We start from the raw sequence: 14976 nt of genomic DNA on the forward strand, positions 1-14976 counted from the left end.
GGGGTGGGATAGGGAGGGTGGGAGGGAGGGAGACGGAAGAGGGAAGAGATATGGGAACACACGTATATGTATAACTGATTCACTTTGTTGTAAAGCAGAAACTAACACACCATTGTAAAGCACTTATACTCCAATAAAGATGTTAAAAATAAATAAAAATAAATAAAAATTTTAAAAAAGAATGGTTGAGTTGCAAATGAAATAATGCCATTTGCAGCAACATGGATGGACCTAGAGATGATCATACTAAGTGAAGTGAGCCAGACAGAGAAAGACAAATATCATATGATATCACATCTATGTGGAATCTAAAAAAAAGATACAAATGAACTTATTTACAAAACAGAAACAGACTCACAGACATAGAAAACAAACTTATGGCTACCAAAGGGGAAGGGGGGAGGGCAGATAAATTAGGAATTTGGGAGTAACATATACACACTACTATATATAAAATAGATAAACAACAAGGACCTACTGTATAGCACAGGGAACTCTACTCAGTATTTTGTAATAGCTTATGTGGGAAAAGAATCTGGAAAAGAAGATAGATAGATAGATAGATTTTTTTTTTTTTTTTGCTGTACACCTGAAACTAGCACAACATTGTAAATCAGCTATACTTCAATTAAAAAAAAATAAGAATGGTTGAGCTACTGAGCAAGATAAAGGTACTCCCTTGATAAAAGAACGTTCACATATTCAGGTGTGGGTAAGTCATTTGGGCATATCCATTGAGCCATCTTGAATTTTATGCTGATCAGAACAGCCTGGTTGTGGCCTATCAATCATACATTGTACATCTGCTTTAATTATTAAAGAAAAAGGCACACTGACCAGAAGTAAAGAATGTCCAGTTAACAATAAAGATTAAATGCCACCCTTCCTGGGACGCCAATGCTGGCCCTCCTTTGATGATAAGACTCCATTCCCAGGTGCCAAGGCCATGCTGACTCTCTGTGTATGTGTTGATCTGGTTTTTTTGAAACCCTGAAGGAAAGCATCCCTGACTTGTTTGATGTTCTTTGTTCTGACAAGACATAAAACTGCACTGAAAACCCCGCTTCTCTAGAGCAGCTCCTCAGAGTTATCTGAGAGGCTGTCTTCTAGGCTAGAGTCCTCAGTTTGGCTCAAATAAAACTCTTTTCTATTCCTATCACAGATTCTTTATTGATTATTTTTGTTGACACCCTCACTGATTTTTTTGAGGCTTACTTAGTAGTAAGAGTACTAGAATACATAGACATATATACTCTAAAGGAAAACTCACAGTTACCAAAAAGCAGGAGGCAAGGACAATAAAAAGACACTGACATGCTCAAAGGGATGGTAGACCTAAATGTAAAAAGAAAAAGGATAAAACTTCTAGAAGATAGGTCTACATATATTTATTTTTATCTAGATAAATATTGATGTATTTACTCTAGATAGAACTAAGGGACCTTCGGTTTAGCAATAAATTTTTAGATACAGCACCTAAAGCACAATCCATGGGAGAAAAAAAATTAAGTTGGACTTCATTAAAATTAAAATAACTGCTCTGCGAAAGAATGAAAAGACAAGCCATGGACTGGGAGACTTACCTGATGTCTTGCAAAACATATCTGATAAAAGACTTGTATCTAAAATACACAAAGAGCTATGAAACTCAGCAATAAGAAAACAAACGACCCCATTTAAAAATAGGCAAAAGGTCTGAATAGACTCCTTATCGAAGGAGATACACAGATGGCAAATAAGCATATGAAATCCACTTTGCATCATATGTTGTCAGGGAAATGCAAATTAGAACAACAATTAGACATCACTACACACCTATTAGAATGGCAAAAATCCAAAACACTGACAACAGCAAATGCTGGCAAGGATGTGGAACAAGAACTCTCATTCACTGCTGGTGGGAATGCAAAATGTCACAGCCACTTTGGAAGATTATTTTGGCAGTTTCTCACAAAACTAAACATATTCTTCCCATATGATTCAGCAATTTCCCTCCTAGGTATTTTTACCCAAAGGAGCTCAAAATTTCCATCCACACAAAATCTGCGTTGGCATGTTTATAGAAGCTTTATTCAAAATTGTCGAAACTTGGAAGCAACCAAGTTGTCTCTCAACAGGTGAATGCATAAAGTGTGGTACATGCAAACCATGGAATATTGTTCAGCAATGAAAAGAAATAAACTTGCAAGCTACAGAAAACATTGAGGAAACTTAAGTGCATTCTGCTAAGTGAAAGAAGCCAATCTGAAAAGGCCCCATACCGTATGATTCCAACTACATGGCATTCTGGAAAACGCAAAACTGTGGAGACAATAAAAAGATCAGTGGTTGCCAAGAATTCAGGGAAATGGGGAGCGGGAAGAATAGGTGGAATAGGGACACTTTCAGGACGATGAAACTATTCTGTGTGATAAGGTAAAGGTGGATACAAGACATGATGCGTTTATCAAAACCCATAGAACTATAAAACAGAAAGAGTGAACCCTAACGTAAATGATGGACTTTCATTATTAATAATGAATCAGTACTGGTTCATCAATTGTACCAAACGTACCAGACTAATGCAAGATGTCAGTAACAGAGGAAATTGTGAAGAGGGGTCAAGAAGAGGGCATATATGGAAACTCTTTGTACTTTCTACATTTTTTCTGTAAACCGAAAACTACTCTAAAAAATGAAGGTAGTCAAAAGCTACAAATTTCCAGTGATAAGATAAATAAGTACTAGGGATGTAACGTACAACACGATAAATATAATTCCCACTGCTGTATGTTATATATGAAAGTTGGTAAGAGAGTAAATCCTGAGAGTTCTCATCACAAGGAAAAAAAAATTTTTTTTCTATATCTTTAAGTATCTATATGAGATGATGTATTTTCACTAAATTTATTGTGGTAATTATTTCATGATGTACGTGAGTCAAATCATTATGCTGTACACATATACAGTGCTGTGTCAATTATATCTCAATAAAACTGGAAGAAAAAATCTATTAAGAGTAATAATGAAGTCTATTTTTTTAAAAAAACAATACTGAGGGGGTATGTTCGGGACGTTATGGGAGCAGAGAAGAGCTGAACTAAATATGGCACAGCGGAAGTGAGGAGGCAAACTCTGAGTCAAAGAGAAGGTGGAAACAGACAAAAGGGTACCACAGGCAGCCAGGATAACACGTGTAGTAAGGTGAATGATGGCCACCGAAAGATGTCAAGCCCTGATTCCTGGAACCTGCAAATGTTATAAGGAAAAGGGGTCTTGGCAGATGTGATTAAGAATCTTGCCAGGGGAGGGCTTCCCTGGTGGCGCAGTGGTTGAGAGTCCGCCTGACGATGCAGGGGACACGGGTTCGTGCCCCGGTACGGGAGGATCCCACATGCCGCGGAGCGGCTGGGCCCGTGGGCCATGGCCGCTGAGCCGGCGCGTCCGTAGCCTGTGCTCCGCAACGGGAGAGGCCACAACAGTGAGAGGCCCGAGTACTGCAAAAAAAAAAAAAAAAAAATCTTGCCAGGGGAGATTATCCTGGATTATCTGAGTGGGCTCTAAACCCAGTCACAAGTGTCCTTAGGAGAGAAGCAGAGAGAGATTACACACAGAGAAGAGGAAAAGGCAATGTGAGAATTCAGGCAGAGATTAGCATGACATGACCACAAGCAGAGGAATCAAGCAGCTAACAGAAGCTGAAAGAGACAAGGGATGTATTCTCCCCTCGAGCCTCTAGAGGGCGAGCTGACCTACCGACACAACAAGCAAATGCAGATCTTCCTTGACTTATGATGGGGTTTTGTCCCAATAAACCCATCATTAATTTGAAAATATCAAAAGTCAAAAATGCGTTTAATACACCTAACCTACCCACCATCATAGCTTAGCCCAGGCTGCCTTCAATGTGCTCAGAACATTTGCATGAGCCTAGGGTTGGGTAAGATCATCTAACACAAAGCCTATTTCATCATAAGGTGTTGAATATCTCACGTAATTTACTGAATACTCTCCTGAAAGTGAAAAAAAAAAAACCAGAAAGGCTGTCCGGGCACAGATGGCTGTAAGTGTGTCGGTTGTTCACCCTCGTGACCGTGTGGCTGACTGGGAGCTGGGCTCACTGCCCGGCATCACCAGGGAGCATCTTACCCCATATCACTAGGCCCAGAAAAGATCAAAATTCTAAGTACAGTTTCCACTGAAAGCATATCACTTGCACATCATCGTAAAGTCAAAAAGAAATCGTGAGTCAAGCCATCATAAGTCAGTCGCATCCTAAGCTTGGTACCATAATGTATTTGTAGAGTAACTACTGTGTTCCGGTCACTACCCTAAGTGTCCGTGTGTAGTGCTGCATTTAATCCTCACAACAATAAATGAAGTAGATACTGTTATTACCTTCATCCCCATGTTATAGGTGGGAAAACTAAGACTCAGATAGGTTCAGTCGTTTGACGGAGGTCACACTACTAGTATGACATAGGTGGCATTCAAGACCAGGCAGTCTGGCTCCAGAATCCTTGTGCTTAACCACCAGGTGACACTGTCCTTGGACAGGAAGCAGCTGTAGTATATTTAGTGGATACAAATGCACTTTGAGAAGTGAAGCCGTGAGCAGCGAGATAAGGCTAGAGAGGTAACCCTTACCACACAGGGGTCTCGAATGTCATGCAAAGATCAGGCTTGAGCATGCAACATCAGAAGCACCCAGAGGGCTTGTCTGTACCCAGATTTCTGAGCTTCACCCTCAGTTTCTGATTCAGTAGGTCTGAGGTGGGGTCTGAGAATCTGCATTTCTGGCAATTCCCAGGGGACGCTGACACTGCTGGTCTGGGGACCGCACTTTGAGAACCACTGCTCTAGGGGAGAAGAAGCTATTATTCAAGGGTTTCAAGCTGAGAGGAATTCTGTTAGAGTTGCATTTTAGTTACCTAAAGGTAATCAAAGCATTCAACAGTATCAGAAACAAATCTCAATATTTAAAATCGATAAAAATGCAGCCGCTCTGTTTTAATCAGGAAGTGCTAAGAGTACTTTCTGGTTCTTCAACTTGTAGGTTCTAGCATCTGTGAGACCTTGGGTAAGTTACTGAACCCCTCCCAGCCTCAGCTCTCTCATCTTTAGAGTGGGAGTAGAATCTTGAGGGTAAAATAAACTGAATAAAGTATAACAATTGACATATAGTAACACTCATTACATAGAAGACATTTTTATATTTAGTATATTGTTGAGGGGAGTAGGGCAAAGCTCCCTCGCCCAGGATGGATTCTAGGAGAGCTGGGACTTTCTTTTTAAAATATAGTTTATTTTAACTTAAATATGCTTTCAGGAATACATTCATATTGGTTAGTATAGTGTAATTTAGTTCAACTTAATGAACACAATTTGGACCAAAGTTGTAAATGGTTTAAATATTTAAAAGAAAAAAAAAAACACCAGGACTTGCTATCTGTATTATTTTTCACCTATTTTAAGTGTACAGAAGATCCTCCCTCAAATGCTACGAAAAAAGGCAGCATGAACCCTGAGAAACTGGATTTTAGTTTACTTCAGAAAAATAATGTGTTACACTGTAAAAGCTTAAAAATTGGAGCAGCAAAGCATTTTTATAATGTTTCAGTGCCAGCTTAAACAAATGCAATAACCATAGTGTAGCCCCCGGGTGGGGAAAGGGTACTTCACATGTGAGGCAAGTACACTAGCTGTGTGCATTTAGTTGATATTGTATGTGGCTTCTAAATCTATACCCTCTGAGAGTCAACCAATTCCCCAGGTCTGAGTTAACACTCTCAGTCTGAGGAACATTTTGAAAAATACAGAGTTAGATCAGTTTTAAACACTACGTTCTGAAATTGTAAGGTTTTTAAGTGAGCATTTTTCCCAAATTAAGTAATCAGACTGATTTTTGCCAGATTTATAGATTCAGGTGTTGAATAATGTGCCTGGTCTTTCAGAGTGCTGGAGATATTTTCTATGTTAGGCCATTAATCTTGATCACATTTCAGTGATACATGGAAAAAGTAGGTCTCATCCTCCTTAAGTTTTAGAAGGAGAATACAGCGCTGAAAGTCTACACATAAGGTCACTGAAGAAGTCTGTTTCAGAGCTGCCACTAGGTTCTGGGCCTCCTGAGATCTCTTTCGGAGGACTGTGTTAGATTTCACTGATGACCTTAAATAGGAGAATGCACATGGATTTTCAATCAGGAACCATGTGGTCAACCAAAGTATCAAAAACCTTTGCAAACACTATGTTAAAACATAAAACATGCCAGAGGATTATCAACCATTTTCTTGTTTGCCAGTATACTGAGAAAAAAAAAAATCTCATTACTGTTTTACTCTGTAGTTCCATAAGAGATCTTGAGCATCTTTTCGTATAGGTATGGACCATTTTATTAGCCTCTATGAATTGCCTTTTCCAATCCTTTGCCTTTTTTCTATTGTTACGTCTTTTTCTTATTAAGGACATGATTTCACTGTCATATATTTTTAAAAGGCTTTCTTTCTATTCTACTGCTGATATAAAGGGATCACAATCTTTGATGCATGCAGAGAATGTAGATTCTTTATTTTGTCCATTATCCATCACCCTGAATGAGCCCCACTTGCTAAAGAGAAGGGAAAATTAACAAAATGTTAAACCAATGTACCCCTTAGTCTGATTTAACAATTTAAACACTTCTTTTAGGTAATGTTCACTTTTAGGAGTTAATTGTTTAGTCGGCCTCATTGTTTGCGCCCCACCATCACTACTTCCACCTTCGCTCCTACTTCTCCCAAGATGGGACTTGGTATATTAGAGGAGATGAGCTGATGTGAGCTAGGAAGAGACTGCAGGGTCCCAGGGAATATGCACAGTGCTCCAGAGTCTCCCCAGAGCCATGTGCAGAATGGCTGGCTTGGTACCCATTGGGTTACAGTTTGTTCCATTCAAGCCACATGCATTCTGTAAGCATCTCCTGCAGCTGGTGATACCAAGGTTGATTTATTCCCAGCTTGGTGAGAGCCATAGCAGTGACCCCTCCTCACCCCCACCACCACTGCCTTGGCCTGCTCCAGTCCTTGCTGACTGGCAGACTCCACTGAGCATCTGCCTCATGTTTTATCCTGCCCTCTGGCTCCGGGTTTGGTGTAGGGCCAACTCACGCTCTTTATAGTGGGCTCCACGGTTCTCAACTCAGTGTGTCCATTTGAAGAACCAGAGGAACTCAGAAATGCACTACCCTCCACCCTCCTCTCTACCTCTCCTAAACTTACTGGACACGACTAAGTTATTAACACAAGACTTCTGCACAGCTGTCTCCTCCAAGACTCATATGGAAGGTGAAGACAGCCCTTCTGCCCTTGGTGTTTCCCTCAATTGATCTGACATTACCTCCTCTTAGGACATGTGTCTAATTATCTACTCTCCTGGCACGTTATCCAGTTCCTTTTCCCAAAAATCCCTCAGGACTGGATAGGGTGAGCTTTCCCTGATTCTGCTCCTAACTGAGACCTCGCCAAGGTGAAAATGCTCTATCTGCCTCTTGTTCCCTTCTCTTGATATGCTTATTTCTTGTGGCAAAATCCTATTCTGAATGTCCGATGTTGACTGTTAACTCTTTCTCTTGGCGTTTTGGCTATCTCAATCATTTTTTAATCTTTTAAACATAATTATGCTGTCATTCATTGTTCACAAATTTTTGAACATTCAAATGTATCAGTCTTTTCCTTCACGGAGTTTTCAGGTTTTCATAAGAAGACTGTACATAACTCAAGATTATAAAAATATGTTTGTATAGTTTTCTTTGGTTTCTTACTATTTTTTATGTTTAGCTCTTTAAGCAATATGATTTTTTGTATATTGTATTAATTTAGAGATATGACTTTATTTTTTCTACATGGATAGTTACTTGCCACAATATCATTTTCTGAATCTAAACTCCACTTATTTTATCAAACTAAATTCCCATTAGTACATTGATCTGTTTCTACATTTATTCCCCTAGGTCGGGAATCTCTTGGTAAGCAACAGGTCGGAATGTTCTGAGTCATTTATTCTTCTAAACTGGGTTTTTGTCCTTTGCCTGCTATATTTCTTTTCACTATATATATATATATATATATATATATATATATATATATATGTGTGTGTGTGTGTATATATATATCTATATATATATGTAGGTATATATGTAGGTATATATCTATACATATAGATATATGTCTGTATCAGTCACACAAAATTTCTACACATTGCCTTTCATCTTGCTAATTCTTGGAAGCTCTGTCCAGATATTTCTTTTGTTCTTGCCTCATTGTGTGTCTTCTTTATTTTCTTTCACTGTATTTGGTAATATTTTGCTTCCCTGAATCTATATGTTGACAACTGGCTATCTTACTTTTCTATCATCTAAGTGATGATGGTCGGGGGTGGAGAAGGACAATTGCTTGCCTGAGGCTTTGTATACTTGTTAGAATAGCTGAGCTCCACCTTCTCTCCTGTAATGTGGGTCCGTCCTGTTCCAGGTTCCTTTCACCTGGGGAGTGAGGAGCTGGGAAACAGCCTATTCCCCTTGGCTTCACCTTCGGGCAAGCAGTGGGGGCTTGGGGTACCCTGAACACCAGAATAAGAAGGACTTTACTCGGAGACACCAAATCCACACTGGCCATCCTAGTGCATCCCTGTCAGCTTGTTCTCTTTCTTAAGGAAAAAGAAATCCTTCAGTCAAAACTTTGGCCAAGGAGTGAATGCCTAGCTGCCTTTTATGTTGATGGGACAGAAGAGGTGGGCGTGTGGAGCCATAAATCTGCATCTGAGGGACTTCCCTGGTGGCGCAGTGGTTAAGAATCCGCCTGCCAAATGCAGGGGACATGGGTTCCAGCCCTGGTCCGGGAAGATCCCACATGCTGCGGAGCAGCTAAGCCCGTGCGCCGCAACTACTGAGCCTGTGCTCTAGAGCCTGCGAGCCACAACTACTGAGCCCGTGAGCCACAACTACTGAAGCCCGTGCGCCTAGAGCCCACGCTCCACAGCAAGAGAAGCCACCTCAATGAGAAGCCCGAGCACCGCAACAAGAGTAGCCCCAGCTCGCTGCAACTAGAGAAAGCCCGCGTCCAGCAGCGAAGACCCAATGCAGCCAAAAATGAAATAAATAAATAAATAAATAAATATATATTTCTAAAAATCTGCATCTGAGGGAATTCCCTGGTGGTCCAGTGGCTAGGACTCCATGCTTCCACTGCAGGGGACATGGGTTTGATCCCTCGACAGGGAACTAAGATCCCAAATGCTGCACACGGCCAAAAGAACAAAAAATCTGCATCTAATCTTCAATCAGCCCCATCAACGTCCACCCCACCGGTCACTCCTGACTTTTGAATCGGGCCATTCTATGTGTTCTGCGGGGTAGGTCAGCTGCCCTCTGTACTTATTTTAGCATTTGATTTCCTTGATTTGGCTTTATTATTAAATATCTGCTTTGTTGATGCCCCCTGAATTGTTGAGTTTATACTCTTTTAAACTTCTCTACTATCATTTAAATAGGGGTCTCAGGAGGAAGAGTAGGTGAAAGTTTGTACTCAATCCAGCACCTGAATTAAAATTATTTTCAAGTGATTTACATACCTGGTAATTCTTTAGAATTGTGGATCTAAATTCTTCAGAACTGTGGATCTGTTGATGGTGTCTTTTGATTTCTGGCACTCTAAGGAAAGATGATATAGATATAGGTTATAGGTATGTAGATATAGATATAGATAATAGGTACAGGTATAGGTATAGATGTGTGTGTGTGTCCTATGATTCTGGGGGATGAACCTGAAGACAGAATGGTGTGTGCTCAATCTGCATCTTAATCCAGTTTCTCCTAAAGCTTTCTTTTATTGACAAGCAACCCCTCAAAACCCGTATTTCCACGAGTATATTTTAGCGACTGTCACTCTACAACACACATTCTTCCTTAGTCTCAGACTGGATTTCATTGCCAGCATTTTCTGGGACTGACCGAGTATTAGGAGAAGACTCTCTGGCCCTTCTGACCTCTCTGGAATCATTTAACTCACAATCAGTCACTACAAGCTCCTGGTAGACTTGGGAGTATACAGTATGAATACCCACATGTGCTGGAGATGGCACATATTCCCATATTCTTCTATATATACTATTAAGAATCAAACATATTTTTTCTCACTGAGAAAACTAATACACACTCATTGCTGAGAAATTGGATAATATTAAAATGAATAAAAAGCAAAAATATTACTTCCAACCTCATTTCCCAAAGAGAATAGTTGTTAATCCTTTATTTTCTTTCAATTTTTTTCTATGCATTTTTAAACAAAATTAGGGTCGTTTTATACACATACATTTGTAAAATATTACACTCTGCTTTTAAAATATCTTAATGTCATGAATATTTTTAAATGTCATTAAGTATATTTGGAAAATATTAAGTTAAAAAAATTTTGGTATTGACTGGAATTAAAGAACTCAAAACAAAATAGATGTATGTGCATATTAAGAAGTCTCACTCCATACTGATTCCACCACTGTCACCACCATCACCACCATCACCATCACCCTCTCAACACTAAAGTAACCGCTTTCATTAATTTATTATTTATCTTTCCAGTTGAAAACACTATTTTTAACGGCTGCATAAAAATCCATCCCAAAGAGATATAAGATTTACACATTCTCCTAATTTGGGGCATTTGGAATGTTTCCAATTTTTCACGATTATAAATAATATTTACAAAATATTTTAAAGTATTGCTATGACTTGGCAGAGCTTCCTGACTTTCTATTCACTATATTTTATTTTTCTGTCTGGCACCAAAGGAGAAATAAAAGTTCGTTAAATTGTACTTCTGGCTTTTAACAAAACCTTGAAGCTAAAGGGTCCCTTAGAGTTAGACTAGTTTAGTATCAACCCCTCATTTAATAGATGTAGGAAAGTAAAGCAGAGAATGAGTGACTCGCCCAGGGCCACAAGCGAGTTAGCAGGAGGAAAGTGATGGAACACAGGACAGTCTGGCTGCAACATCTGCCTCACCACTGCCCTCCCCAGGCTGGTAGGGATGACTGGGGTAGTAGACCCTTAAAGTCAAAGTGACCGCATATCTCTGCTAGAACATCTTGGCTGAACCATCTTTAGGCTGAACATCAGGTATATAAGTAAGAAAAGAGATGAAAACTGAGAAAATAAGAAAAGGGACAATTCTAAACCTCCCGTATTGTTTCTAAATCATGCAGCAGAATCCAGCCAGCTGCCAAGGAGAGAGGCATAGTGTGAAACTAGATTCCCCCTAAGCTCCCTGGACAACCTGCCTTTCCTTGTTCATTTCTCTTAAGGGAATGTGGAAAATTCCCTGGGATTTAGAAGCCTCTGACTCATCAACACATATGTCTGAGAATTTATTCTAAGATAATACACAGACAAGTACACAAGATGCATATAAAATGATTTTCATTGCAGCCTTAGATATTATAATGAAAACTGGAGAATTCTATTCCTTCAGGATATATTGTATCTGCCTCTGCAGCTTCTCTCAGCCTCACCTGGCTCTGAGGCCCTTTGCTCTGCCTTGGCTACTGCTGTGGCTAGCCCGCTCTTCGAAGACCCGTAGTAGTCCCCCTCCTATGGCCAACCAGCCACACGCTCACAGTCTCTGACTCTCCCGGTCACTTGCAAATTCCAATGGAGAATTTCACTGTAGAACCTGAAATCTTGCTCGGCCAGTGGCTGCTAAAGATGCTGAGTGATGAGAGGGAGTGTGAGGGAGTCAACTTCCTGGTTAGGAAAACTTGGACCAGTGGAAGAGAGAAGAGAGGGGCAAGCAGGGAAAGGCCTCTCCCTTCCTCCCTCCAAAACACTGTTCTGAGACTTGACTTCTCCACATGGTCTTCCTGGGTACATCCTGCAGGACCAAGCAGATGTACCTACTAAGGAACTGGTGCCTCTTAAGGTCTCCTTGTGAAGCAAAGGCTTCCCACTTTCACTACTTCACGCATCTTTTCCTTCACTCTGGCTCCCCTGGGATTGCACCTTTCTTGTCTTGGGTTCTGTTTCACAGGGAACCTGGGTTAAGACAGATTGGTTTTGAACTTTGGTTTTAAAAATTGATGTTGTGAACAGTTGCAGTTAAAAATGATGACGTATATCTATATTCACTAGCTTGGAAAGAGCTCTGAGTGATATTTTTGGAGGGAAGTTAACCCTGTTTGTTTCTAGACAGTCAGATTTTGGACATTTTCTTTTTTTAAAACTATTATGGATTTACTCTTGCACTTGCTACAAGTATGTATTAAATTTATAAACAGAATAGTTTTGGGGAGTCCAATTTTTACACTAAAATGTTGCCAAATTTTTCATCACCATAAAATTTGCTCTAATGAATACATTTTAAAGATAAATACTTTATCAATGTCACATGTATATAGAAGTAATGTTTACCTGTGTAAATAGATATATACATAGTGTATCGGTACCTAAACCATTTTTGAATGGAACTTTTTTATTAGGCTGTCCACTGACAAACTGCTTTACTCAGCTTCCAGTTTCAGAAATGCCACTGAATAATTGCCTATTCACAAAGAACAACAGTCCCTTTGTGAAACAAAGATTTTTGGCTTGCAGCCTTACAGACAGAGTGCACAGCACTATTATAACTGTTCATACACATTTGTCAAAAAAGGATGGTATCTGGGGTTAGTTCAATCAGTTCCCTACAGAATTCAATAATAAACTTCTAGCTAAACTCAGAAATGCTATTTTATTATTTACATGTGAAGTGAGTTGTTGTTGTTTTTTTTCCATTTAGGGTATGTCAGCTGATTTAAATAAGCAACTTATACTGAGGAAAGCTTTTATCCAAGCGAGCAAGCTAAATGGAAAAATGCAAAACCAAATAAAAACTGCTAAAAAATAAAGATGTTGCCCAATTCTGGACCCAAATGAATTAGGAAATAGATTATCCAATGGTTCATGATTCTAAATTCAAATATGGTGCCAATGTACAGAAATAGTAGGGGAAAGATGTTACAGAGGAGTCCGAATCAACTCTGAAATATCATTTTCTGTGGGGAAGAGAGGATGAAGAAATCATTAAAAGCAATGGCTAAGTTAAAAGACATCTTCTAACACACATGTCCCACACCTGGTAAGATATGTAATTAAAAGGGGTATGTGGATACCAACATGAAATACGGAGTAAAGAGAAGAGTCATTATTTCAAGCCTATCCCCTGAAGTCACTAGTGCCCCCTCATTCTCCTTCTAACTGGATTCTGGAGTTTCGTACACATTCTTCTTGCAGTACCTAAAGTTCTCTGAAGCTCAGGGCATCCAACTCACTTGGTCTGCTCTCTCCTGTCCTGTCTTCCAGGCCCCATCTGTGGCCCAACATTGACGATGCTAAGGAAACTCCCTCATCCTGGTCTCACTTCTCGTGTTCACAGTGGAAGTTGAACTTCCTTAACCTTGTGATATATTCTTCCTGTTGCCGTTTCTGGCATCAGTCTGGTCACTTCTAAAGGTAGTCTACTGCCTCCTGAGAAAAAGAAAGCTTTCTCCTCAAGCATTTCAGCACTTCTGCAGGCCCCAGGAAAAGCATGTTCCCATTCTGCTTAGATGCAGCTGGAACCCCGAAGTAGCACTCTCCCGACTCTTTCTGTTCCCAGTCTACCATCTTCACCCATTTACAGGATGCTCAGTCACACACCCAGCCATTCATTCAACAAGCCTTTTCAGAGCACACTGGGGTCACTGTGTTCAGTTCTAGAAATTTCATGGTGAGGCAAACCAGAAGCAACAACCCCAGGCCTCCCGGAGTACCCCTTCTAGTGAGAGAGGAGACATGGACTGAATCATCCCCAAATGCAGAATTATAAACTCTACTAAGGGTTGTGAAGGTAAGTTCCCAAAAGCTAATAGAGCATGTAATGAGAATACCGATGTATTCTGGCAGGACCAAGAGGCATGTCCAAGGAAGTCATCTAAGCAAGGATACTCACACTGATATCCAAAGAAGTTTTCTCGGCAAAAAGAAGGAATGTGCCAGGCAGAAGGGAGAGTTTTTGTCAAGTTTGTGACATCCTCGGTGAATGAAAGAATTTTGGTATTTTGGAGCTAAGAAAGTTTGAAAGGTTAGGAGGTACGTACATTCTACAAATTCTGGCCAAGACGTTAACGGTGAAAAGTGTTTATCGCCCTCCCCACTCCCTCAAGCGCCTCCGTCCCGGAGCTGTCCACTGCAACACGCTCCAGCTCTTTTCTTTCGAGAGGCCCAACCAGGAGGCTTTACATAAGCACAGGCTCCGGGGTCCCAGCCAGACAATATTATGACCACAGAATGAACCTCTTTCTGGTATAGTACCTTGTACGCAACTTTATAGACGGCAAAGTGTAATCAGTAAGGATCCTAGCAGTAAGGGATGGGGCAGTGTGACTGGCAAGAGCGGAGAACTGTTACCATTCCTAGGCCAGAGGGAGCTGGGAAAAGACTGGTTTCTAGAATGTGAACAGATGCAGAGGCTACCTGACCAGAGACATCACCTTTGAGAATGGGATGCAGCCCACCTGTGGTTACACCTCAGGCAGGCACCTGGGCGGAGGAAGAGTCCAACCTCTCTCTCCTCCCACCCTCTGAGCTCTTGTCCTTGCTGGAACTCAATGAGAGCCGGAGGGCAAGGACACCCACATGGATCATCCCCCCAGGACACAGAGCAGAATGGAGAACGGGGGATAGGCAAACCAGGTGACCTAGTCAGGAGAGTTAAAGCATAGTGCCCCAGTTTCAAATATTTGAGGTGCCACTAATGAAGTCTGTTCATCTCTAGATGCCTCAATTTCCTCATCTTTAAAATGGAAATGATGGGCTTCCCTGGTGGTGCGGTGGTTGAGAGTCCGCCTGCCGATGCAGGGGACGCGGGTTCGTGCCCCAGTCCGGGAAGATCCCACATGCCGCGGAGCGGCTGGGCCCGTGGGCCATGGCCACTGAGCCTGCGCATCCGG

The 14976-nt window shown here is 40.8% G+C and overlaps 1 protein-coding gene across 3 annotated transcripts in view; it reads right to left on the reverse strand.

Annotated features, from left to right (window-relative positions):
- LOC102976012 (HLA class II histocompatibility antigen, DQ beta 1 chain) overlaps positions 1-14976 on the reverse strand; it is an 87536-nt gene that overhangs the window by 30431 nt on the left and 42129 nt on the right. For all 3 annotated transcript variants that reach the window (XM_024121956.3, XM_055080017.1, XM_028478536.2), the window contains exon 2: positions 9589-9667. In XM_024121956.3, the coding sequence (XP_023977724.1) occupies positions 9589-9667 (79 nt within the window). The remainder of the gene's footprint in view (positions 1-9588; positions 9668-14976) is intronic.

Source organism: Physeter macrocephalus, chromosome 18, assembly GCF_002837175.3.
Source record: "Physeter macrocephalus isolate SW-GA chromosome 18, ASM283717v5, whole genome shotgun sequence".
Classification (NCBI taxonomy): Eukaryota; Metazoa; Chordata; class Mammalia; order Artiodactyla; family Physeteridae; genus Physeter; species Physeter macrocephalus.